Source organism: Sorex fumeus, unplaced genomic scaffold (assembly GCF_029834395.1).
Source record: "Sorex fumeus unplaced genomic scaffold, SorFum_2.1 ptg000002l, whole genome shotgun sequence".
NCBI lineage: Eukaryota > Metazoa > Chordata > Mammalia > Eulipotyphla > Soricidae > Sorex > Sorex fumeus.
This window is the reverse complement of record NW_026606059.1, coordinates 47,859,834-47,885,191: the sequence shown is the minus strand read 5'-3', so window position 1 is coordinate 47,885,191 and position 25,358 is coordinate 47,859,834. Positions and strand designations below refer to the sequence as shown.

The 25,358-nt window shown below is 44.3% G+C and overlaps 1 protein-coding gene across 1 annotated transcript in view; it reads right to left on the bottom strand.

Annotated features, from left to right (window-relative positions):
• The window catches only part of KCNQ3 (potassium voltage-gated channel subfamily Q member 3), a 347,409-nt gene extending 327,740 nt beyond the window's left edge, over nt 1-19,669 (bottom strand). The window contains exon 1 of the mRNA XM_056109822.1: nt 19,244-19,669. Coding sequence (XP_055965797.1) covers nt 19,244-19,632 — 389 coding nt within the window. The 5' untranslated portion in view covers nt 19,633-19,669. The remainder of the gene's footprint in view (nt 1-19,243) is intronic.
• Nucleotides 19,670-25,358: the final 5,689 nt, after the last annotated feature.

Below are 25,358 nucleotides of genomic sequence, written 5' to 3'. Positions count from 1 at the left end.
GTCTCACAATGGAGACATTACTGGTGCCCGCTCAAGCAAATTGATGAACAACGGGACGACAGTGCTAAAGTGCTCACCTTTTGGTATCAGTACTATAATTTTGACACATCATCCAGAGGTGAAGCAGACACCAAGAAAAACCTCACAGCCATCCTTTCCAACTGCTTGCCTCCTCAGTCTCTAAAGACAGTCTCCCCACTCTGTCGTACCTGGTCTAGTTTTTGCCTTTGATTTCAGGCCCTGTGAAGGGGACACACTTCCCTGCACTATTTTCTCCAGATTTCATCCATGCCAGTAAAGTGACTGCTGCAACTCAGAATTTATCACACTCACTTCGCATCACACTGCCCATAAGAAGAAACCCATTAAGGTATATTCTCTCCCAAATCCTCAGTGTCCTTTGCCTCCCACTAACTCAAATTCACTCACATACTCTTTCCTGTACCTACCACTTGTATCAAGGGAGCAAGTGGCTAGTTGGTTCATAACTGTGGTGCATCTGGAGTTGGACATAAGATTAACAAGCTGTGAAGATGGCTCAAAGTACCGGGGCACATGTTTTGCATACAGGAGACCTGGGTTCAATACTCAGTACCACATGGTCTTCCAAGCACCAAGCACTACTGGGAGCTGTTCTCAAACACTGAATTGTGAGAAGCTTATTAGCACCATTAGACGTGACTCCCCCCAAAAAACCAAAAATAGAGGGCAAAGTTCCCAAAGGAATGAAAAGAGAAATGTGTTAGAAATGTGGATAGAGATGACTAAAAGAATCAATATTCAATACTCATTGCCACTAGGCAGGCAAGGGACCAGGCAGGAATGAAGAAATTTGGAACCAATAAAAGGCCCTCCCGTTGATCGTCGATTTGCTCGAGCGGGCCCAGTAACGTCTCCATTGGAGACTTTGTTGTTACTGTGTCTGGCATATTGAATACTCTGGGTAGCTTGCTGGGCTCTCCGAGAGGGGCGGAGGAATCGAACTCGGGTCGGCCATGTTGGCCGCGTGTAAGGCAAACGCCCTACCCGCTGTGCTATTGCTCCAGCCCTTGAACAAATGGGGGCAACTGAGAAATAGTACAGTGGGTAAGTACTTGTCTTGCATGCAGAGACCTGGAATTGATTCCCAGCATCATATATAGTCCTGAACACGACCAGGAGTGATCCCTGAGCGTAGAAGCAGGTAAAAGCAAGGTATGCAAGGCAAGGATCCTACTCACTATACTCTCTTCAGTCAACAGAGTCAGCACATCAAAACAGTATTCATACCACAAAACTTGCCACTTGTCCCAAGTATACAGCTCAGTACAATAACCTTGTCATGAGCATCATTTACCATCCATCTCCACATTTTTCTTCTTCAAGTGAAACTGTCCCCATTAAAATAAAAATTCCCTCTTCCCCTTTCTCCCTGGCCCCCTGGAACAGAGAACTGGCATTTAACTTTCTGTCTCTATGATTTTCACTATTGCAAGTACCTCAGAAAAGTAGAACTACACTTATTTATCTCTTTGTAGCTGGCTTATTTCTCTTGGCATAACGTCCTTAAGGTTCATTCACATTGCTGTGTATGCCTAAATTCCCTTCTTTTTTAAGGATAGGCATAATGTCCTTAAAGTTCATTCACATTGCTCTGTATGCCTAAACTCCCTTCTTTTTAAGGGCAAATGATATTTAGTGTAAGAGCTGTTTTATCACTTCCGCTGGAAGCTTCCAGCCAAGATGAGTCATTCCGTTCCTGCCCAAACAGCCGCTCTCCCTGCAGTCTAATTGGTATCTAGTTCTTAGGTTCAACAATAGGTTCAACTACTTGCTCCTCGTGTTGGCCTGTGAAACCCCCAAGAGGTGGTCTATTGCCTCATCCACAGGACATTCAGGCATTATCTAATGGTGATGCTCAGAGTCCTTCCTTCATTAATCCAAGCTGGATATACTTTGATCAATCTAGTAAGACTGTTTTGTTTTAGGCTGTTTCCTAATGATTTGTTCATCTCCACTCCAGACACAGTCCAGCTGGCCCATCTGAGCTGTTCGCTAGACAATGCAAATAATACTATGGGTTGGCCCTCAGTTGATAGTAGGGTCACCTCACTGAACATGGCATGTCTTTTCCTGTCTGGTGCTCACAGTTTAGTAAAGGGCAGAAATGTGAGTAACTAAACATGGTCTGGGGCCAAGGATGTGGCTCAGCAGTAGAGGGCATGTCTCACATATGTTTGAACCTCGCACTGGGGGGAAATAATGTATTCTGATCACTTTGAAAAACCCTTCTGGGTGGGGTATGGAGATAGGCAAGATTGAAAACCAAAAGAGAAATTAAGATATTGCAGATGAAGCAAAAATGTTGCATTGCCCAGAACAATTTGACATGCCTTTTTGAGGTCAGTGATCTTTGTCTCTTCAGCTCCTTTCACAACGGAGTCCAGGGCTCAATGCCAGTGCTGAGAGCTGCACAGACCTGAGATGTACCATTAGGACTGACAGGACTCCCTGATGTGCTGGCTAGGGGGCCAGCCAGCTCCATCCTGGTTCCTCTTCCACCTCACTTATTCTCTCCCTTCTCTGAGTCTGGATTGCAACCAGTAAATTCCTATTGATCTGAGCGCAGAAACCACCGACTTAAAACCTGCACTAGAATTTAGCCACAACAGAGTCTGCTAAATTCTGCCAATTGGCCAGGAACGTCTTGAGGTAATGGTAGTGGAGCCGACCTAATCCAACAAAAGCAGAGAACCTACTACATTGGCTGCCAAGTTCCTGGTCAGGAGCGTGCTTGAAGAGTTCCAGTGGAAGTCAGACACACTCAGCTTTCCAAGAGCAGCTTTCAGTGCTCATGTTCAGCTCTGGGGTTTTGTTTGGAACACAACTTGGATGCTTTGAGGCCAAGGGATTAGTCACCGGTGTTTGTTAAACACAGACCTGTGCCCGGCATCGTGCCTGGCTCTGTTGATTCAAAGAAAGTATATCACACATGGTGCCTGCCTGCCTGCCTGCCTGCTATAGAGCCACGATCTGGTTACAACACTCCTGCAAACTCTGCCAAGGCAGAGTTTAATGCAAGATGGATCCAGAGGCCAGGTGGGCTGGAGCCCAACAAAGGTCTGGAAGAGAATCACGAGATTCTGTTCAGACCAATCTGGAGTCCCATCCAGATACCTAGTTACCAGGAGCCCTAACCTCCCTGATTCTCTACTTCCTCGTGTCCACATCGGGTCATAATGACATTAAAATAATAAGTAATAAGCCTGGATAGTTATATTAATAGTAGCCGCTTCTGTTTCATAGTGTTTACTTGGACTATTATTATTTATTCTCTTAGTAATTTTGAAGAATGAAAGCATGATACTCTGCATCTAGATAGATCAAGAACTGCTTAAAGCTTTCTGGTCTGAAACTGTTTATCTTAATGTGAACGCTCGCAGTGATTCATTCTGCCAGTGTTTCTTAAGCACCTACTGGAATTGTAGGGATCCTAAATGATAATATTTACAATTTCCATCACCACCATAACTTCCACAATTTCATCACCATCATAACCATCACCACTCCTATCACCATCATCACTACCATCCCAACCATCATCACTATCATCACCATCACCCTCCTCATCAACTTCATCATCATACCATCTTTACCATCAATTTCTCTATCCCATGGCAAATGCATTCAGCTCTTGTTTATACCCACTGTTGTTCTGTGTGTTTTACCTTTATTAACTCCTGTCATCCTCACAAGCATCCCTTGAGGGGCTATGGTTAGTATTCTCATTTTATAGATGAGAAACTGAGATTCAGAAAAGGGAGGTGCAATTTTCTGGAGGTTCTACAGCTAAGAATCAGATTCCTGAAGCCTTCCCAAGACACCTGCTTTACCACCCCTTTCTCTTCTCATCAGCAATATCAGCCACGTTTGCAGCTATACATCACCTCTCCAGCTAGTCTAAGTGCCAAGGCTCCTGGCCACGAGCTCAGAAGCCTGGGGAAAGTCTGTATGAGAGCCAGGTAACTAGTGCTATGCTCAGCCTGTCTTCAACATCAGCATTTCAAAGAACTATGGGTTTCCTTTTTTTCCCAAAGGGAAGCAAAAAGTTTTCTGGTTTAATTTGCTTCATACAGTGATGTTCCAAAGAGGAATAAGAGGTGTGTGTGTGTGTGTGTGTGCATGCATGTTGTGTGTGTGTGTGTGTGTGTGTGGTCACATGTGTACACAAACACATATATATGGCTTCTGTTTAGATAACTTTCCTTTTCCTCTATTTTTGAAATGATGTATGTAGGTGTTTTACCTGGGGTAAATTGTTGCAGTTTGAACAAATAATTCGGGTTTGCCTGAAGTCATAAAAACACTATATTTACCTCAAAAGTGTAATAAATCTTTTCATCTCTGACCTATGTGTTTTTGTTTGAACTCTTCACTACCAGCACCATCTATGGGAATTTAAGGACAGGAGCTGAAGCTAGATCATGGCATTTAAAGGTTCATGGTTCTCAGTGGAGAATGCCACTCCTCTCATCAGAAAGCCTATGAGCAGTTGGGCTCATGCCAACAGGAAGCTCTAATGGCATGTCCTGGGTAAATCCTGTAGTGTGGCTGAGATTCCTTTTTATTTTTTTCAAATTCTGAAATTCTTGTTTATTAGTTGTATGGATTTCTTTTTTCTTTTTCTTTTTTTACAGTTACAAAACTTTCACGTTTGGGTTTCAGTCATACAATTATCGAACATCCATCCCTCCACCAGAGTAGATTTTCTACCACCAATGTACCCGGTATACCTCCTCTATAGCAGACAATTGCCCTCTTACTCTCTCTCTCTCTCTCCTTATGGGTATTATAGTTTGCAATGCAGATTACAGATGATGAGAGGTCATCGTGTTTGATCCTTTATCTATTTTCAGCACACATCTCCCATCCTAAGCGATCCCTCCAATCATCATAGACTTAAAAGAATACTGTCCATAATACCCATAGTTCTTCACCAAACAACTCGTTAAGAGAATTCAACTACCCTTTAATTTAGGTTGGCTTTATTTAGAGCCATACCTATAAGGGACCATGTGGTTCCTAGCTGAGGAATGCTACATTAAGCCACAAGAACTCTAGATACTCCATTAGGCAGGAACAAGGCACAAAATAGAAGTGTCCTGCATTTCCCTGCTCCTCATCCTACCCTCATCAACCTACCATAGTCACTACAGTCACTTCAATGAAATAAAATACTTTGGAGGTGTTTTTCATAATCTTAGCAGGGCCCTGGAGAGGATTCAGAGTATACAGAAACTCTTCTTATACCTTTAACTATCTGAATGGGAAATGCAGTGAGTAGATTACAGGGAAGTCTTCTCTGAGGAAGAGAAAGTCCATCAATAACCAGAGTCTGGGAACTGGCAGAAGCCATGACAGAATACAAGGATAACGTTTCTCATCAGTCCAGCCTCCTATGGGGCTTCTGATGAACAGGTCATGGCAGGTACATTGGGTGATCACCAAGAAGACTTTTCTCCTAACAGAATTTCCTGTTACTGATTGGCAATGTGCAGGACCCCAGGGAGTAAACACAGATGGATCTAACTCTTCATGGTTCCTTGACCTTGACTTCAATAATCCAAGGGAAGAAGTACCATGCTCACTTCTGGTCAAAAAGTTAAGGAAAATGTGTTGTTCCTTCATACAGTACCCTAGGAACTGTCAGAAGCATGAGCCTGAACCTATTTAATTCCAGTTTGGAGGACTTTCCTATGTTCAATGTCTCAGTTCAAAGTCCACTAACAATATTTTTTAGAATAGGTTGTTTATAGGAGAGTCTCAATGTACAGGGGAAAAATTAAGTATAGAGTTCCCATAACCCTAGCCTTGGTTTCACCAATGATTACCATATTAATACGGGCACAATGGGAACAAATAAGAAACCTACACTGATGCAGCAGCACAAAGTGAAGTCTGTCCTTTATGTAGATGTTCTTAGTCTTCAACCAATGTCCCTTTTCTGTCCCAGGATCCCAGATTTCATTTAGTTCTGACACTTCCATAGGCTCTTCTTACTGTGATGGTTTCTCAGTATTCTCCTGTTTCAGATTACCATAATTTTGAGAAGCACGGGTCAGGCATTCTGTGTCAATGCAACTATTTTTCTCAGCATCTCTGCTTTCTCAGAAATCCAGATTCAGGCAGAAACTGAACCCTCTGTACATCAATGTTTTTTCCTTTCAATGCAAATGCCTTCCTCCTAGCAGAGCCTTTGCTTTAAGGAAGAAATTATGATACTATGGTTACTTTTAGCTTCATTCACTGACATTGGTTTTTACCTTAGTAGGATTGGACAAGAATGGGGAAGAAACTATGCTACCACCAGCCAAAGGCAGGCATTGGATAACAATTTGGCTATATCCTTACAATGCACATAAACTTGTTCATGTTGCAGAGGAGGATACCAGTTTAGGCTGGTTTGAAGGTCACAAAGTTGTTTGCCTGGAAAAATCATCAAAGTAGAGATTCAAATCCTACATGCCTGCTTCCCTCACTTAAATAATGTGCCTCCTGCGGATGGCGCTACATCCATCTAACAAAGACTTAAGATCTTGTATCCCAAGTGTTTCATCAGATTCTAGGCTAAGGAATAAATTTTGGGATTAGGGAGATAGTACAGGAGTTATGGTACTTGCATTGTGATGCCAGAAGGCTTATGTGAAGTGGAAACTTATATGCAGTAAAGAGGAGACAGTCACCTTCTCCCGATCCACTTCTGTCAACCAGGGACCAGCTGGGAAATCTAAGGCTGATAAAGTCTGCAATGTGTCCCTGCACAGCACAGACATCAAGTCCTGCTAGCCCCACAAAGTAGTCTTCTCTGATCTGTGCTGGTTTCAGGTAAAGTTCTTATCAGACCTTTGTTCCTGTGTCTACAAGGTCGGTCCTGAGAGCATTAGTGTTAGCTGGATATTGCTTCCCAGGAATTCTAATGCCCACTTGTTCTTCCTGGCACAGTATTTAATTCCCCACACCTGATTTCTTGTGGATCTGAGGATCTGGTTGGAGCAAGAAATTGCTCTTTGCAGGAAAGGAAAGTCAGTTCAAGGCTTTGCCCAGGCCTTTTGGGTTCTTGCCTTTTCACAGAAAAGAACTTCAGGAAGAGATGAGCAGTGAAAAACAGAATTTGGAGGCTTTGAGAAGTTGAAGAAGGGAGAAAGAAAGAGAGAGAAGAGAGAGAAAGAGAGAGAGAAAGAAATAGAGAGAGAGCAACACACTCAAGAGAGAACACAGGCTTCTCCAAAGATGGAAAGAGCCCTACAATACATCCCAGCATTAGATTTTTTTTAAAAAAAAAGCATTTAAGTACACAGCTCAAGAGGGGAGATGCAGGTGACACATGTGCTTGACCACGACACAAGGACACAAGCAGCACATGGGCTCAAGCAGCATATGCACATGCTTCCTTTGTTCATGTTGACTTTTATAGGGTTTTTCCCAAGCTGCCCCATGTGGGGCTTTCTAACCTTGGTAAGAGTCCTTTGCTGGAGTGGTTGCCAAGGAGGTAGAATTGGGATGAACTGATGGTCTTCTTTGAAATTTTTTCTCTTGACCTTTACTTCTGCTGAAACCTCTCTCTGAGGGGATGGTCTGTGCTGGTGTCAGGTAAATGTCTTATCAAACCTTTGTTCCTGTGTCCACAAGGTCGGTCCTGGAAGCCGTTAGTGTGAGTTGGATATTACTTCCCAGGAATTCTATTGCCACTGGAGACCTTTCCTATCTAATTGCCTGCCTCAGTTGCATATGACTAACTCCCATTTAATCCCTGGCACTGCAAGAAACTCAAGAATACCACCTGGAATGACTTCTGTGGTACTATTCCAAATAAGTACATGACCAGTGGTAGCTTCCAAGAATTGCTGGATATTAAAATAGACCCCTACCCCCACCCCCTCCACCCACACACCCACACACACACCAGCTAGAAAACAAATCTTTGACCTCTTAAACAATCCAGTTCAAGTTTAACCTGACTCGGCTTTATGATCCCACTTTATTTTTCTGCATCAATTTCAGCACCTTTACATCAATATGAGAACAGATAATATCTTAGAATTCTAAATGCTCAACAGAGCTATGGCTGTGGCATTAGAAAATGAAGGAAGAAATGTTTTCTCTGTTACAATGGCAAAATCTACATCTTGTTGATGGAAACCTTTCTTGACTGATTTAAACAGCGTTGACAACTTCAATGAAGCAAAAAGATCTCAGTATAAGAGAGCATCACACCATTCCACAATTTTCATTTAGCTATCCATTGTGAACCCCTCAAAGGCAGAAATTGATTTATTCACCCCTGTATTACTTATTCTTAGCTTAGGGCAAAACATTTAGGAGACTTGAAACTGACCATAACAATAAACCTTGAGTCAGATCAGCATGGCAATAGACCTGAAGATTTAAGGGTTCAATGAAATTTCTTCATGATAAATAAGGTGTTGAAATCACAGAGAAAGATTCAAGAAGGAATCAGCCTTTTCTTAATATTCCAGAATGCTGGAGATGAGTGATAATTAAGCAGAACAGACAGGGGAAAGCAGTCAGGCATTGCACTTCCCAGTGGCAACCAAGATCCTGCCATTTTTCAACAAAAGATGCGTGTGTAAGAGCAACTGGAGTTTGCTATTTTAACCATGTTTTGAAAATGCTAATGTTTCTCACATTATAAATTAGTAAAATTCCCCAGTCTTTGAAAGTATCACAAAAGCCACTCAGAACCTTTGTGTCAGCAGGATACCAGGCTTATTTAAAATAGCTTTCCTATTGTATTTGTTGAGAATTACTATGTTAACACACCATCATGTCAACAATGCTATAAACAGCCCCTGCCCCCAAAGGATAGTGAAGACCAAGTCTGAGTTTCAGTCTGTTTGCTTATTTATTTATTTTCATCTTTCTTTCTTTCCTTTCTTTCTCTCTTTCTTTCTTCCCTCCTTTCTTTATCTCTTTTATTCTTTCTTTCCTTTTCTTAATTGAATCACCATGAGATACAGTTACAAAGGTTTCATGATAAGATTTCAGTCAATACAATGTTCCAACACCAATCCCTCCACCAGTATACATTTCCCACCAGTCTGTTTTTGAAAAATCTAAAATTTTGGCACATAGTAAGAGTTTAAAAAAAACAAGAAGGAATGGAAAAGAAAAACTTAGCAACCACTAAACAGTGAATTGACAAAATACTTTTAATTCTTTTTTTTTCCCTGAATGACTATCTAAGTGAAAAATTAATGAGGGGGAAAACAATCCAGAACCACCATGGCCCTTATACCACAAGATTTCCTTTGCTTAAGAACCACTGAAAAAAAACAACCCTTTGTGAACTAGTTCAATATCTTCTGCATTTTAAGAATTAGATGATGGATAGTGATTATTTTCCAAGTTTCCAGCCCCCAAGCCTTTCAGTGCCTGCATGCAGCACCCTGCCAAGGATGGTCTTTTATGAGCAAATGCCTTTGCAGGTGCCAACACAGTTTTGCTGAAGGGGTTTCTTTAAAGAAAGATATTTCATGGGAGCAGCCCTGAGTCAATATAGACTGGAATCCATAAATAACTTTGTTCTACACTGAATCTCAGGACTCCTATGGGTCTGAGGGTGATAGTACCTCATAGAAATCCAAATAAAACACTTGCTCACTTCTACTTTTTGTCTTATATATCCCACATTCTTAAATTTTATTTTTTGGTTATTGTTTTGTTGTTTGTTTTTGTTTTGTTTGTTTGTTTGTTGAGTGGGAAGGGACTGTAACTCTCCTGAGTAAGTACTACTCTAGCTCAGGACTTACTTCTTATCCTATGCTCAAGGATCACTCCTGGCAGTGTGAGGGAAGGGAGCCTCCATGGCCCGCTGGACAAAATTTTTGCCCAAGTTTTCTTAGGTTCATCTTCTTTATAATGAATCTTTAACATGATGGCATTGCCCCCAAGAGACAAAAGGTTTGGTGAAAAGAAAAAAATCTTACTCATTTTATATATCAAGTTCAGGCATATGTAGACAATAAAAGGAGTAGAACTGTGGTATTAAAATATGTGTTATCATAAGCAGGAGCGATGAGGGGGAAAAGTCTCAGAAGGTTGCTCAAAGACAAGATAACAAAAACAAGACTGAGCATTCCGGTGTTAAATGAACCTCGGGTACAGAGTTTCTTGCTTCAGGGAACCTGGAGAGGGCCAGAGAAGTTCCAAATTCAGCCACACTGCTGAGCACTTTGGTCAATTACATTATTTTTCAACAACCTGTAAGGCAGAGAATGTTAGGTCTATTTATCAGATGATGAACTGAGGCCATAGAAGTTAAATGACTTGACAGCAATTGTGCATGACTCAGAAGGAGCCAGAGATTTCCTGGAGACTGGGTTCTCAGCGGCATCTTAGGGCCGGCAAGAAAGAGTGTTGGCTCAGGGAAGTAACTCTATAAATGTCAGCGATTCTGACTAACAGTAATAAATCACAAGTCCATGAATGAAACAGATGGTAGTGCTAACCCACAGGTGACAATATAAACAACCCAAATGGGTAAAAATATTGATCATTAATATGGTAACTTTGACTGCTCTAATTCAATACTGAGCTTGGTAGTGATCAGAGACTATTTTAACTGAATCTTTGTAAAGTGCTGGACTGTGGAGGGGATAGGGCATAAAGAAAACAATCCAGACTTTGGGAATTTCTGCTGGAAACTGGGCTCTTCTTGACAAGATGTCAAGTGGAGCGTGTGCACATGGGCACCTAGTTCCACTCTTCTGTTCTTTTGACCCAAATTCTAAGCCAGGGAATAACACAAATCAGAATGTTTTCTCAGGTACACAGTTTCTGGAGGCCCCAGAAGGGAAGATGAAGTGGTTGTATGCAAAGCTGACTTGGAAGAAGACAAATTTAGGATATGACACGAGATTTATTAGCAGTTTTCCCTTTGTCAAGTTTCTAAGTACCCTGAATCTCCTTTTCTTTACAGTTACTCCCAGACTGTTACCCTGAGACTCTGTGTCTGCCAAGTGCCTTTCTCAGTGCCAAGCCTACCCATCCCATTTTTGCTGTCAAGTGACTATCTGATGATTAGTTTGCTTACTAAGACATCCTGGTTTCATTTCTTGGACTGACATCATCAGGCCGAGGAGCATCATAATGGTTCTGTGTGGAGAAAGACAAAGCACAGGTCAGGATTTGAAGAAAGGGCAGGACTAGGGAGCTACAGGGTAGGTTCCTGCAATGCGACTACTATTTACTCAAGCAGATGGAATAGACTCCTTGACTTGGTCTTTGCAAGTACATTGGAAAATATTTCACCCCACCCCTAAAACCATTCTTCAAGGCAGAGATGATGATGCATGCTTCTTTGACAAGATTCTCAACCTAAGAAGTCTAGAGTAGAAAGACTCAATGTAGAGGAGAGACTCAGTAGAGGTTGTCAGCTCCCCAGAAGCAAAACTTAGGAAAACCACATTTGGCTGTATGTTAAGGGGACCTTGTACGAGAGCTACTGTCATTAATACATCTAAGGCAGGTATCCTGATAGTATAAAGTGGTGTTCACGATTTTTTTGTTCATATTCTCTGTCCTGTCTCAACCATAAACACTTGTACAGGGCTCAGAAGACTCTACAAGTCTCTAAGGAGAGGAGGAGGAAGAGGGGAAAGGAGATCCATCTCTGAGACTCTCAGCATACAAAAAAGCCTGTCTTAGAAGATGACAAGCAGAGCTTAAAAATAAGATAATCTCTGAGCAAACTGTAAAGTATTACTTAGCAAGAAGCGATCCTGTTCTTAAGCAAAAACTAATTTTTTTCTCTTAGGGAAACATTCCAAACTCCTCTCCATTCCTTCTGTGGCAGATTGAATAGTTCCCTCCAAAAGGCTACAATTGGGATTGAATTTGATTTACATCCTATGGCACCAGCAAAACCTTAGAAACAACTTCTGTCTTGTCATCTGCAAACCTCTTCCCTCTTCATTCTCCCAAAAGTCCCTACGTTGCTTCAGCTAGGCAAGCTGACAGACATTTCTGTAGACAGAAACACTGTTCTACTGTGAATGGGCTCCTGATAAAAATATGCAGCTGTGATCAGATGATGCAATGCAGACAAAGGTTCTAACTGGGAAACCTTAGCTGATCTTTCCCCAGATTTAGGGAAAGGCTTTCTCAGAATGCTGCCCCCTCTGTAGTTTCCAACACATGGCCATCCTCGCACACTGTCTTGGGGACTCTTATACCATTCTTACCTGTGAGTATTATTTGAGGCCCATTTTAAAGATTGTGAGGGTAAACTGCACAGTAAATAAAGCTCTCCCAACCCCCCCCCCCACACTCTTTTCACAAACTCAGCACTGTAATAGGCCACCCCAAATAAAGGAACAGCACAGGCTCTACAAGGGGTTGTGATTTGATACACACTTGAAGACCTTTCCTTTGCTTCTCCTCACACTGCCTTTTTTTTGTTTAAAGATGAATGCGGGCTACGGTTCAAATGGTTGACCACATGCTTAACATGTGCATGGCCCCAAGTTCCAATGGCCAGGTTTGATTCCTGAGTTCAATCTTTGAACCCCTGGGGCCTCCCATGTATGCCCAAAGGTGGCCCTGGAGACTCTCAAACACCAGGGTCTGACTATGACTACATTAGGACTGCAGGGCTCGAGTGTTTCTTTCCCATCACTCTGCCGCAAGCATAAGTGCTTGTGAAGTCTTTAAAAAAGGTGGAATCAACCAAACTTTAATTCTGTCGAACCTGGAAAAGTCAGATAAAAAGGAAAAATGAAGCAGGACTCTGATCCTCAGGTAAATAATCATAGCATTATTTTTGATTTATGAAACTTAAACATCTTATTATCTCATTCCTACTTTGGACAAACTGGCAGGCTACCGAATGTAACCTGCCCACACGGCAGAGTCTGGCAAACTCCCCGTGGCATACCCAATATGCCAAATACCAGTAACAATGATGGGTCTCATTCCCCTAACCCTGAAAAAAGCCTTGAATATGGCACTTTTTAAAAAATCTCAGGGCTAGGACGAAGGAGACATTACTGAGGCCTGCTCGAGGCAATCGACGAACAACAGGATGGTCGTGATTGTGAAACTTAAACATTGATAAAGGTAAAGGTAAAGGCCCTCCCGTTGATCGTCGATTTGCTCGAGCGGGCCCAGTAACGTCTCCATTGAAGACTTTGTTGTTACTGTGTTTGGCATATCGAATACTCTCGGTACCTTGCCGGGCTCTCCGAGAGGGGTGGAGGAATCGAACCTGGGTCGGCCATGTTGGCCGCTTGTAAGGCGAATGCCCTACCGCTGTGCTATCGCTCCAGCCCAACATTGATGACTTTTTTAAAAAAAATAATGAATGTAAACATAAAGGGGGAATTTTTACAGAATGTTGAGTTTACTGAGATATTCCATTCTACAAGTAGGAGTAAACTAACCATCTACTGGGCAAGCAATCCTCTTATACCCCTGACTATTAAAACTATCTTTGGGTATGTCTACCTTCTACCCAACCCAGGGAGGATTAAAAGGCCTTCCAGTTTCCAGGCATTGGTTCCTTATAGCATGCCACTACTGAATTTTCTAGACCATTTATTTTGTCCAATCCCTTCACCACAGGAAAAAAAATGTAGCTTATCCTCTCAGTGTACACTCAGCATGTATGGCCTTGACACAAATAACCTTAGCATACTAGACTGCACTATAGTACTTTGTCACCACCTGTATAAAGCCAAAGGAAACTCAGAAAAGGTCTAGATAGAATCCATTAATGTGAGAAAACTTTCAGTCTGACCAGCGGTTCTCAGACTTGGTTTCATGTTCAAATCATCTTAATCAATATCCGGACTCCATCTTCCCCAGCCTTCTGGGAATAATCTCAATTTATAATGACTGCGAGCAGACTGTTATCTGTACTCATGTGTTTTCTACATGCTTTGGTGCATTTAATCTTTTGGGATTTTTTTTATAATGTTTTGGTTTTGTTTTTTTGGTGGGAAGGGAAGCACATGGCTTACTCCTAGGTCTAAGCATAGGGATCACTCACGACAGGGCTCAGGGAACTCTGTGGGGTACCGGGAACCAAACCCAGGTTGGCCACACGTAAGGCAAGTTCCCTACTCATTGTAATATCTCTGTAGCTCCTGTTTAAAAAGTTTTTAAAACATAGTACATGCATATGCATATAGTCTGTACATATGCTAAATCATTTGAAAATTGCAGACAACATATCTCTTCAAAAAACGGAACTTTAGGGTGGCTGGGGAGAGAATACAGCAGCTAAGGTGCTCATCATGCACAAAGCTGACCCATGGTGATCCCTGGTACCACATGTGCTCCCCCCCATCCTCCAAGCACCACCAGAAATGATGCCTGAGCACAGAACCAAGAGTAAGCTCTGAGCATCACAGGGTGTAGCCAAAATAAATAAAGAACATTGTCATTTGGTTTTTTTTTTCTGATCTAGAATCCAATCAAGAATCATGAACTGATTTTGCTTCTATTTCCAGGTTTAATGAGCTATAATTGACATACATAAATATTGTTCAAGTTGAAGTTGTACAGTGTGATTATATATAGTGAAATGATTACCAAAATTGCATTAGCAAACACATTTAACACCTCACAGTTACTTCTTTGTGTGGATGTGTGGATGAGACAATATTAAAGATCTACTCTTTTAGCAATTTTTAAAAATACAAAGAATATTGTTAACTATATTCACCATGCTATTCATTAGATGCCATAATGTATTCATCTTGCAATAGGAAGTTCACACTTTTTAGCCATCTTTAGCTATTTGGTCTGCAATCCTCAGCCTCAGGCAAACACCAACCTATGCTGTTATTAGGAGTTTAGAATTTTAGATTTCATGTATCAGTGAAATCATGCAGTATTTGCTTTTGTCTGATCCAGTCACTTAGCATAATACCCTCAAGGTTAATCCATGTAGTTAGAAATATCAGGGTATCATTCTTTTTGTGAAGAATACTATTACATTTAGAGACATAGATAGATAGATAGATAGATAGATAGATAGAAAGAACAGAAATAGATCTATCAATTGATAAATAGATATATAGACTGATGGACTGCTATCACTTTTTTTAGGGGACCATACCTTGTAGTGCTCATAGGCTACTCTGGTTCAGTGGTTGGAGGTCACTCTTGGCAGTGATTGGAGGGCCATGCTGTACCAGGGATTGATCTCAGGCCTTTTGCAAGCAAAGTATGTGCGCCAGCCCTTTGAGCCATCTCCCTGGCCTAGCCATTATCTTTTCTTTATTCACTTATCTGTCATCAGACAGAAAGGTTGCTTCCATGCCTAGTATATTAAAAATAATGTTGTGCTGCAGTAGCATAAAGCTCATACTCCCTGAGATAGTGATTTCATTTCCGTCAGATAAAAACCAAGCAATGTGGCTTCTGGATCAGAAAAAAATAGTTCTATACTTTTTATAATATTTTGAGGAAACTCTACACTGGCTATACCAGTTTAGGATATCGCCAAAAGAGCCCAAGGAATCCAGATCATCCCTAGCATTTTTTAAAATAATTTTCCTTCCTGATAACTGTCATTCTAAAAGTAGAAAATGATATCCCACAAACTTTGGTTTGCATCTCTCTAATAATCAGTGATGTTGAATGTCCTTGTTCATGAACCTGTTGGCCATCTGTATATCTTCTTAAGAAAAATGTCCATCAGATTGTCCACCCACTTTTCACTGGTGTTATTTTCTCTGCTATTGAATTGTTAGGGGTTTCTTATATAATTTGGGTATTAACTCCTTACCAGATGAATGGTTTGCAAGTATTATGTCTCCTTCCATAGATTTCCCTTCCATTTTCTTCATTCTTTCTTTTGCTAATTTTAGTTTTAAAAATGTTTTCATTCGATGTCATCTCATTTGCTAATTTTCATGCACTATATTTAGTTGCCATATCTTTTTAGCCTCTTTAACTGAAATAATTTTCTTCATCAATGTTTGTTTGGCTGTACAACAACTGATCCTTTGGAAGAGATTACCCAGATAGCTTGCAGGACAGTCCACATTTGAAATGTGTTTGACTTCTTTCACTGGATTCAGGTTATTATTTTTTTTCCTGCAGGTATGTTGATATTTCCACTGAATCTTCTTGAGAATTACAAGCTTGATGATTCCTGCATCTGATTCCCAGCACAGAGATAGGATCAACTCTGAGCACTGCTGAGTGCTACCCAAAAACTAAACCAGTAAATAAATGAAAAAATAAATGCTTTATAGAATGCTATAAAGCATTTATCCAGGAAAACAGAGTCTGTCCCTCTCTGTTACCTTCCTCTGCATCTTCCCTTGAGGAGATCATGACATGTAAAGACAGTACGAAATAGATGCTACTGTTTCATACATAATACCAGTTTGGCCTGAATAGCTAAGTAGTCTCGACAAACTCATCAGAAGCTAACATTTCTTTGTAAACAAAAAACATCTTTGCTTTCAGCATGGAGGCCCACTGGATATGAGCTCTGTTCATAGACAGTGAAGTACTATGCCACTATAGTCATGGTCCATCTTATTCCCTGACTCTGCCGCCCACATATCAGATACAATCCAGCTGGTTTTATCAGCTACTAATCTGACTTCTTCTGTCAACTCTGTGGCATAAAAGCATCTTAAGAAAGAAAGTCAGAAGGAAGGCAAGGTGTTGAAAAAATGAAGTAGAGAATGAGATCATTAGAAAAGGGAGGCATCTAGTTTATAACAGCAAGAAAACAGAATAAATATAACTGATAGTGGAGGCCCAAAGGAGACAATATTCATTGAATGCCTCCAGTGCCATTTTTAATACTTTCCTCTCCATCACATCAACGTAATCCCACATCCACCCTGGGAGGTAGCCATTGTGATCTTCATATTAGAAATAAACAAACCAAGATTCAGGAAAGTTGAGCAAATTCCTGTAGATCATAGAGCAAGGAAAGAGCAGAGGTGACTTCAGAGACCAGACTCTTCCCTCAAATGAGAGCTTTGTTGGGGTGGCATTAAATACACAAAAAGAGTCAAGAGACAACACATGTTGGTAAGGATATGGAGATTTTATGAACCTGGTACACTGTTGGTGCAAATGGAAAATGGTCTTAAAAATCTAAAACATAAACTACAAGAATCCAGCCATTTCACTTCCAAGTCTATCTCCCAAGGGCCTAAAATCAGAATCTCAGAGAGACTGCAGCACAGCCAGGTTCATTACAATACTATTCTCTGTAGCCAAGGTGTGGAAACAGCTACTTGTCCAACATATATGTGTATTTTTTTAAGGAACATTGTTTAGCTTTTTTAAAGAATCACAGTTTCACAGTGGTGATAAAGAAGCAAAATAAATGATTTGTATGCATGAAAATGCCTAAGCTGGGTATTCGGTGAGAGTTCTCTGGGAAATCGTTGCGACAGTTTGGTAATCTCAAATCTGCTGCCAGGTGATAATGTCATTCTAGAGAAGGATAAAATTGGGCCAAGCATAGTGTGGGTGCTGGTTGAGAAAGGTGGGATAAGAAATGGGTGCCTCAAGCTTCAGGAGGACCTCAGAATGGGAATTCACCTAATATGTACTGACGCTATTAAAACGCCAAAGGATGTATGAGTCTGTGTGTATGTCTATGTGCCATCAAATGATTTACATGCCTCTCTCATTGTCACATATTCTAGAATTAACTTCATTTCCATTTGACTAAACGTCATAGTGCTTGCGCCAGAGATGAATTTATTTTTCAGCCCTTTTTTACCACTTGAAGAAAGCAGATGAAGGAGTACCCTCGCTCTCAAGTCACTAACACCTGCAAATGCATGCAGACATGGACGCCAGAGGCTGTACCGCCTTGGCTGCATGCTCTCCTCCTTCCTGCTGGTTCCTCAGTTTCCGGGAGCCCTCTCTCCCGGCTTCAGTAACCTCAGAAGAAACCTGTTGCCACGTCTGAGGGGCTGTGCAGACACCCCACCTGGTGGCCAAATCTGGAATAAACGTTTCCAATAGGGAAGACAGGCGGGTAACACCTCCCTGAACTCCTGCCCAGATCAGTCATGGGTCACATGCAGGACAGAGGGGCACAGCCATCGCTAAAGGCACAAGAAAAATCGTGATACTGAGCAGCACCATTTCTCCAAACTCTGATGACCATACAGTCTCCTAAAGAGCAGCCATCAAGAGGACTAAATCACAGCCAGGAGGCAAGAGGTACCTGGAAGTGCCGCTGCTAATGGGAACTGTGGGTGAGGGGTGTTTCCCAGCGTTGATGTTCCCGCCTCAGCAAGGAATCACCAATCCCCTCTTCTCCCGATCCCCAAATAGGGTGTTAGAGGCAGAAGGGATTTACATCTTCCTTTCAACCCCGCATGACATCCTGACTAGGAAAGAGGCTCATTTTAGGGTGTGCAGGGGCAAACCTCTAGCCTCAGGCCCTTTCCATATTCCTGAGCCCTGGGGCAGATAAAGTGAGAAGCAGCGGTTCAGGTCCAGGGTCCTGGATCCTGGAGATGTGTGAAAACCTAATAACCGCTGGCCTTGCCTAGCCTCACAGGGAAGCCCCCGCCACCCCGCCCCGTATCCCCCCACCCCTCAGTCTCACACACACACGCACACAATCCTATTAAAATTTCCAGAAAAGAAGCTAAAGCGAGGCATTTTTTTTTTACCAGTATAAGCTTCCAATTGGAGCAACACAGGGTGATGGACTCCTAGAAAAGAGTGGCGCAAGCAAACAGTGTTACGTACACACACACACACACACACACACACACACACACACACACACACAACAGTCGACCACTGTTCTCCCCAACTCCGAGATGCATCATCTAACTCAGCAGCGATCCCAAGAGAAGGGACCCACCCAAAGGCAACAAGCCCGTGCGCGCACGGGAAGATCCGCTTTCCCGGGTGCAGCCTGCACAGTGAGTGCACGACTACCTCATTCCTTAGAGGCTGGATACCAGCATCCCGAGAAGGTGCCCTACATGTGCTCCGGCAGACGCACACACTTGCCCTGCCCGTAGGCTAGGGAACATCCTCTGGGAACCACGTTGGGCTTTTTTCAGCCCTGGCGTCCAACCTCAGAGAGCGGTTTGCAGCCACCCGGACACGCGGAGCAGAGAAGGGCGCACCGAGAGCAGGCGGGTCTCTAACCTAGACTTTAAAACGCTCCATCCCGAATCCCGCACCCCGACCCAGCTGCCTAGGGGCAGCCCGGGTGCTCCCAGGTACTCACACCAGCGCGTGGTAGAGCAGCGCCCAGCCTCGCGGTCTCTCCAGGGCGTCGTAGATCAAAGTTTGGATGCGCCGGTACCTGGCGTTGTTCCTCTTGACCGGGCGGCTCAGGGGGGTCTTGGCCAGGAGCCCGATGCCCTGCGGGGTCCTCCGCTGCCCCTCATCGCGGCCGCCGCCCTCCAGCAGCAGGGTCCCGTCTTTGTCAGCTCCGGCCCCGAGCGCCAAGGTGACTTGCTCCACGTCGCCGGGCGCCAGTCCCACTTTCCGCTCGTCGTCGCCGGCCGCCGCCGCGTCCCCTCCCGCGGGGTTAGCAGCAGCCCCGTCGCCTCCGCCGCCCCCGTCGCCTCCGCCGCCGGCCGCCCCCGCCGCCTTGCGAGCCTTGAGCCCCATCTGCCTCGCCCCGGCCGGCCGCTTCGCCTTCTCCGCTGCTGCTGCTGCTGCCGCTGATGCTGATGCTGATGCTGCTGGGGGAAGAAGGGGCGCTCGGGGTGCGTGGACCAGGCGGCGGCAGCGGCTGCAAGCCCGGGAACTCCAATGCCATGATCTGCGCGCCCCTCCCCACCCCACCCCCCAAAAGCAGGCAAAGGCGCCCCCCCTCGGGGGGGAAGGGGTGCTGGGGAGGCCGGGCCGGGGAGGGGGGAAATCCGGGGGGGTCACATCCCGCGCGGCTTAGCCGCGGGACCCCGGAGGGGCGCGGACTGAGCGCGGCTGTGGGGAGCGGACGCGGGCGCGCGGGGCTGGCGCGGAGGCGCTAGGGCGCGCGGCGGCGGGAGCCTGGCACCGCGGCTCCGGGGCGGCGGCGGCGGCAGCGGCAGCGGCGGCACCCGGGCCGGCGAGCCCGAGCCAGCATCGCAGTTTATTTACAAGCCTGGTGCCAGCCGCGCTCCCGCCAGCCACACGCGCCGCCGCCGCCGCCGCCGCCTCCCTCCGCGCTCCCACCCGCGCCCCTCCCCGCCGGCTCCAACCTCAGCCCCGCAACCGCGGCAGCGAGCGAGCGCGCGGGGCGGGCTGAGCGCCGCCACCTCCTTCCCTCCCTCCCTCCCTCGCCGGGGTGGGGCCCCATTGTCCCGCCCCGTCGCGGCGCCCCGCCTCTCCCCGCAGCCCCCCACCCTGGTCCTCCGGCCGCCGCTCGGGGACTGCCTGGGCCGGCCGCCGCCCCGCCACCGCCACCTCGCGGCTGTGTGCGGGGCTCCCCGCGCTCCTGTGGGCGTTTGGGGTTTCCCCCGGGGCGTGGCGTGGCGGGAAGGAGGGGGGGGGAGAATCGTGATGAGGCAGACGATGGGGCGAGAGAGGGGGCTTCTCTTTTTCTTCTTTCTCCAGGGATCCGCAGCTTTCCCTTCTCGCCTCGCCACTCCCTGCTTCAGAAGTAAATGACAAATTGCTGGGGGACGGTTGGGGGGAGGGGGGAATAAAAAGGGGGCAAGATCTCGAACCCGTGCGCTCCGGGCTTGCTTGGATCGCCCTTTTCCCTTTCCTAGGGCTAGGGGTTCCTGGTGGCAAGGCCTGCCCTTAATTGCCCTTGGCCCTTTGCTAGCAGGAGCTGCAGAGAAGAGAGCAGAAGAAATAGAGCAGGGTCCGCTTCTCGCTTCGCTCCTAACTCTTGCAGGAAACCAGTCATTCCCTGGCTTGCGGAATTTGCTGTTCATTCATTGATCAATTGCAAACGCTGTTGGATCTACTCTTACCTTCTACCTACCACGGCTGCACTGGAGTTGGTTCCCATGCATATAAAAGCTCACCTCCCTGTGAAAGGTAGAAGAGTCACAGAAAAGCAAACATCAACAGTCTCCTTTCCATTGGTTAATGATTATGAGGAAACAAAACCAAGGCGCTGAGGTGTTAGATTGAGGATGGGGGCAATCTACACATTGGCTGGTCCTGGAATATTTGGGGTGACATATTTGGGATGAGATGGAAATGACAAGCTGGGACCCGGTAAAGGTGCATGGGAGCCTTCTGGGAAGCAGAACAGCAGGAAGAGTAGAGCAAGACAAGACCCATTAGGCTGAAGCAGATCTCCTGCTCCAGTGGTGACAAGCCACTGAATGTCGTGCCCTTTGGACCTAACTCTCCCCACCACCACTTAGAGGAACCCCTTCAAACCCCAGTTCTGCTGCTCACTGGCACTCCTCTGTTTCCCACTGTCCCCTCCTGTTGCTGGTTGGCCTGGAGAGGAGAGACTATTGCCAGGACCCATCCCTGTTGTGTAAGAGAAGACTGAGGAAGAATGTGCAATGAATCCAGAGGATTGAACCCAGGGAAGAGTGGATGGCAAAGGAAAGAGAGAAGAGAAAGGGTTGGAAGAAGGAGAAGGGATGGGGAAGGGAAGAGAGAGGAGGGATGGGAGAAAAGGAAGGTCCAGGAGAAGGGGGGAGGGATGCAAGAGATGGAGGGGGATACAGGGGACATAAAGAGGAAAGAGGGGATAAGGATGAGAGAGAGGAAGGAGAGGGAAGAGCAAAATGACATGTGAGCATGTGGGATGTGAGTGGGACAGGAATCCAGCTGAGGAGAGAACCTGTATAAATAGCTGTCAGCGCAGAGGCTCCTACTTCAGAACCCATAAAGGTGAGGGTTTAAGAAAGGGACATTGGGGGCCGGAGCCATAGTACAGCGGGTAAGGCATTTGCTTTGCATGCGACCGACCCGGGTTCTAACATGGTCCCCTGAGCACCGTCAGGAGTAATTCCTGAGTGCACGATCCCCTGAGCACCTCCAGGAGTAATTCCTGAGTGCATGAGCTAGGAGTAACCCCTGAGTATCGGTAGTTGTGCCCAACCCCCCAACCCCCCGCCGAAAGGGACAGCAACATCTAAACTACAATACTAACATCCTTGAAAAAAAAGAAGAAAGAAAGTAAACAGTGTCAGATTGGCACAAGAACCACCAACTTGAAGGAACAGAATAGTTTGCCCAGAAAGTGGCTCTGGTATGACACCTCAGTATAAAGAGCAAAGCAGTTACTTGTGGAGCAAGATCACTCATCAGTCCTATAGAGTGTGGTCTGGATTTGGTGAGGTTCACATAAAATAGCACAGGAGAAAGTGGTGGATACTTTTGCCACTCAACAGGCCCCCTATAGATGCTTACAAATGGGTTACTAAATGAATATGCTTGGCAATAAGTGGGAGCGTATTGCCAAGTTAATGCAATTCTTGATAGTGGGAAGAGCCCAGAGAGAGGGAACCAATCACTCTTCGAAAGGAGGTCAGAATGGAAGTGGGACACCCCAAAACTTGCTCCCAGACATCTGTCAACCCTCCATGCCAGCACATACACTTTCTGTCCCAATCTTATTCCACCTACTTAGGGAACAATGTTCCCTTCATATTTGTACAATATTTTTTTATGGTTTGAGGTCACACCCAGTTGTACTTAGGGGCTCTGTGCTCTGTACTCCTGGCTCTGTGCTCATGTCACTCCCAGATGCTCTGGGAGACCTTGAGTGTCAAAGGTTGAACCTAGACTTCTTAATGCAAGGCATGCCCTTAGCCCATTAAACCATCTCTCCAGTCCTTTAATTGCCCTTTGTGAAGCTACCTTTCCCCCCTAATTCTTTTCTATTATTTTTAAATTACGTTCATTACAACCTGAAACGACCACATTAAATATGGATACGAAGAGAAAGGTACTTGTCTGGAGATAGTATGGTTATTATTACTGTAACAGTAATGGTTACTATTACTCTAATCAAATCATCAGACTCTCAAGTTCAAAGGCACTTGCTAATGGGGGTTCTGTGCACCCTGTTCTTCAGATACATTAAAAACCTATTTTAGAGCCTATTTAAATTCACTTTTATTTGTTGCACCTAAAATGCATAGCATTGGAAAATTAAATCAGTCCAAAGACAAAAATAATTTGTTGCCTGGTTATGCAGAAATATCTTTGTTATCATTATGACTATAATTATTGCCAAAGCCTCTGCTACATGCCTGCCCTGCAACCAGTGGAGACCCATTCTGAGCTCCTAGTATGGTACCTTTAGCAGGAGTCCAGTCAACCACCTGGTGGTAGATTGACTACAGTGAATTTTCCAATTGTGGTAGGGGAGATATGTTCTCCCTAGAATAGATACATCTTCTGGATACAGACTCTCTCCCCTGCATGTGAGATTTCTGCTAACATCACTATTCATGGACTTAAGAATCCCTTATTTCTGTCCTCATGGAATTCCTCCTAATATGGCTTCTGATTAAATAATATATCCCCAAATGTGTGTTCGTTATCTGGGTATAAAGCTAGCTCTGGGAGGAGACTGTACACAGATCTTAGAAACTAAGGAATATCCTTTGTTTTTATTTTTATTTAGTCATTTGGGGCTGGAGCAACAGCACAGCAGTAGGGCGTTTGCCTTGCACGCATCCGGCCCGGCTAAGCCGGGTTCGATTCCTTCGCCCCTCTCAAAGAGCCCAGCAAGCTACCAAGATTATCTTGCCCTCACAGCAAAGCCTGGCAAGCTCCTCATGATGTATTCAATATGCCAAACACAGTAACAACAAGTCTCACAATGGAGACGTTACTGAGCCCGCTAGAGCAAATCGATGAGAGCAAATCGATGAACAATGGAAGGACAGTGCTATAGTGCTGTAGTCATTTGGGCTTGGGATCATATCCAGCTGTGCTCAGAGGTTTACTCCTAGTTCTGCACTCTGGGATCATTCCTGGTGGTGCTCTGGAGACCATATGTGATGCACTTCAATCAAAGCTGGGTCAGTTATATGCAAGACAAACTCCTCACCCACTATACTATCTCACTGGCCCTCCTTTGCTTTTTTTGAGGAATAGGATTAGCTCCAGTTTGAAGTTTCAGATTAATGCAAGTCAAAAGAAACTATGTTTGGAAGAGAAGGAAACTCAGGACTCTCATTTTTTTCTTTTAATTCTTGAAAGCCCAAATCCTCCACCTTTGCCCTTATAGCTTTCTCCAGGCCTTAGCTTTTGTTCTCTTTCCCTGGTCTTTGCATCACTTGACATCAAAGATGAAGTCTTGCTCCCTTGGAAGTGAAGAGGATTCCTAGAGATGCATGAGAGGCAAAGGAAATCCTTGCACTCATCATCACAGACTGAGACTTATAGGAAACTTAGACCCAAACCATCCAAGTTCTAGTCCTCGTTCTGTGAATTTGAGCGTATGGTGCTTAAAAGAGTTCTGGAAATCCAATTTAGCTGTAGTTTCCTCATCTGTAATATAGGGCATTCTACCCTCCCAGAGCTGAGCATCTCTCAGGATCTGTGATGAGATACAGTGATTGAAACTTATGATACACTGTGCTCATTGACTACATTCCTTGAAGGCAGCTGGACGGACTGCTGAAGGCAACTCAAGTCAAGAACGATGGGTGAATGAGTGAGCTCTGAGCCAAATGGCACTCACCTTTCCTCCAGATGGCAGTCATTAAAGGAGCCTGCTTAAATTGTTGTCCTTTGGAAAATGGTTTTCTCCTGCCTTGTATTTACAATTTTTACCTTAACCTTTACATTATTTTTGCTGTTTCTTAATGCCATGTTTGTCTTTTCCTTTTACATAATTATAAAGGGTAAAACATTAAATCCATCCATTTAGTGAATTTATTCAGTCATCCTTCCAGGGAACACTAATTGATTGCATATTGCTGCCTGTGGGAGGTAAAAGGGAAAATTTTTTAATTAAGTAATTCATTCCATACTTATTTGAATAGATGAGATAAACATGTAAAAAACAATTTACCCATCTCTGCATTATCACTGCACTTTGACGGCTTAGCTCATCATCATCATCATCATCTTTATTTACATCCATTGAGTGTGTACTAACTATATGCTTGGTGCAGAGGTAAGTGATTGTTATGCATTATCCCATTTCATCTTAAAAACAAAGTTATGAATGAAATAGGCATTGTGATTATTGCTTTCTCTAATAACCATTATGAAATGACATTTAAAGAGGTTAAACACCATTCATGGCTAAGAAATGATAGTCCCAGGATTCAAACAGGTTATCTAGAGTGTTGACCTTAAACTACTAAGTTGGATTACTTGCAAGAATGCAGTACCAGGTGGAAGGATCAACACATACAAAGACTCAGAGTCAAGTAGAGATGGTGTTTCCAGTATTGATCACTTCACTCGATCAC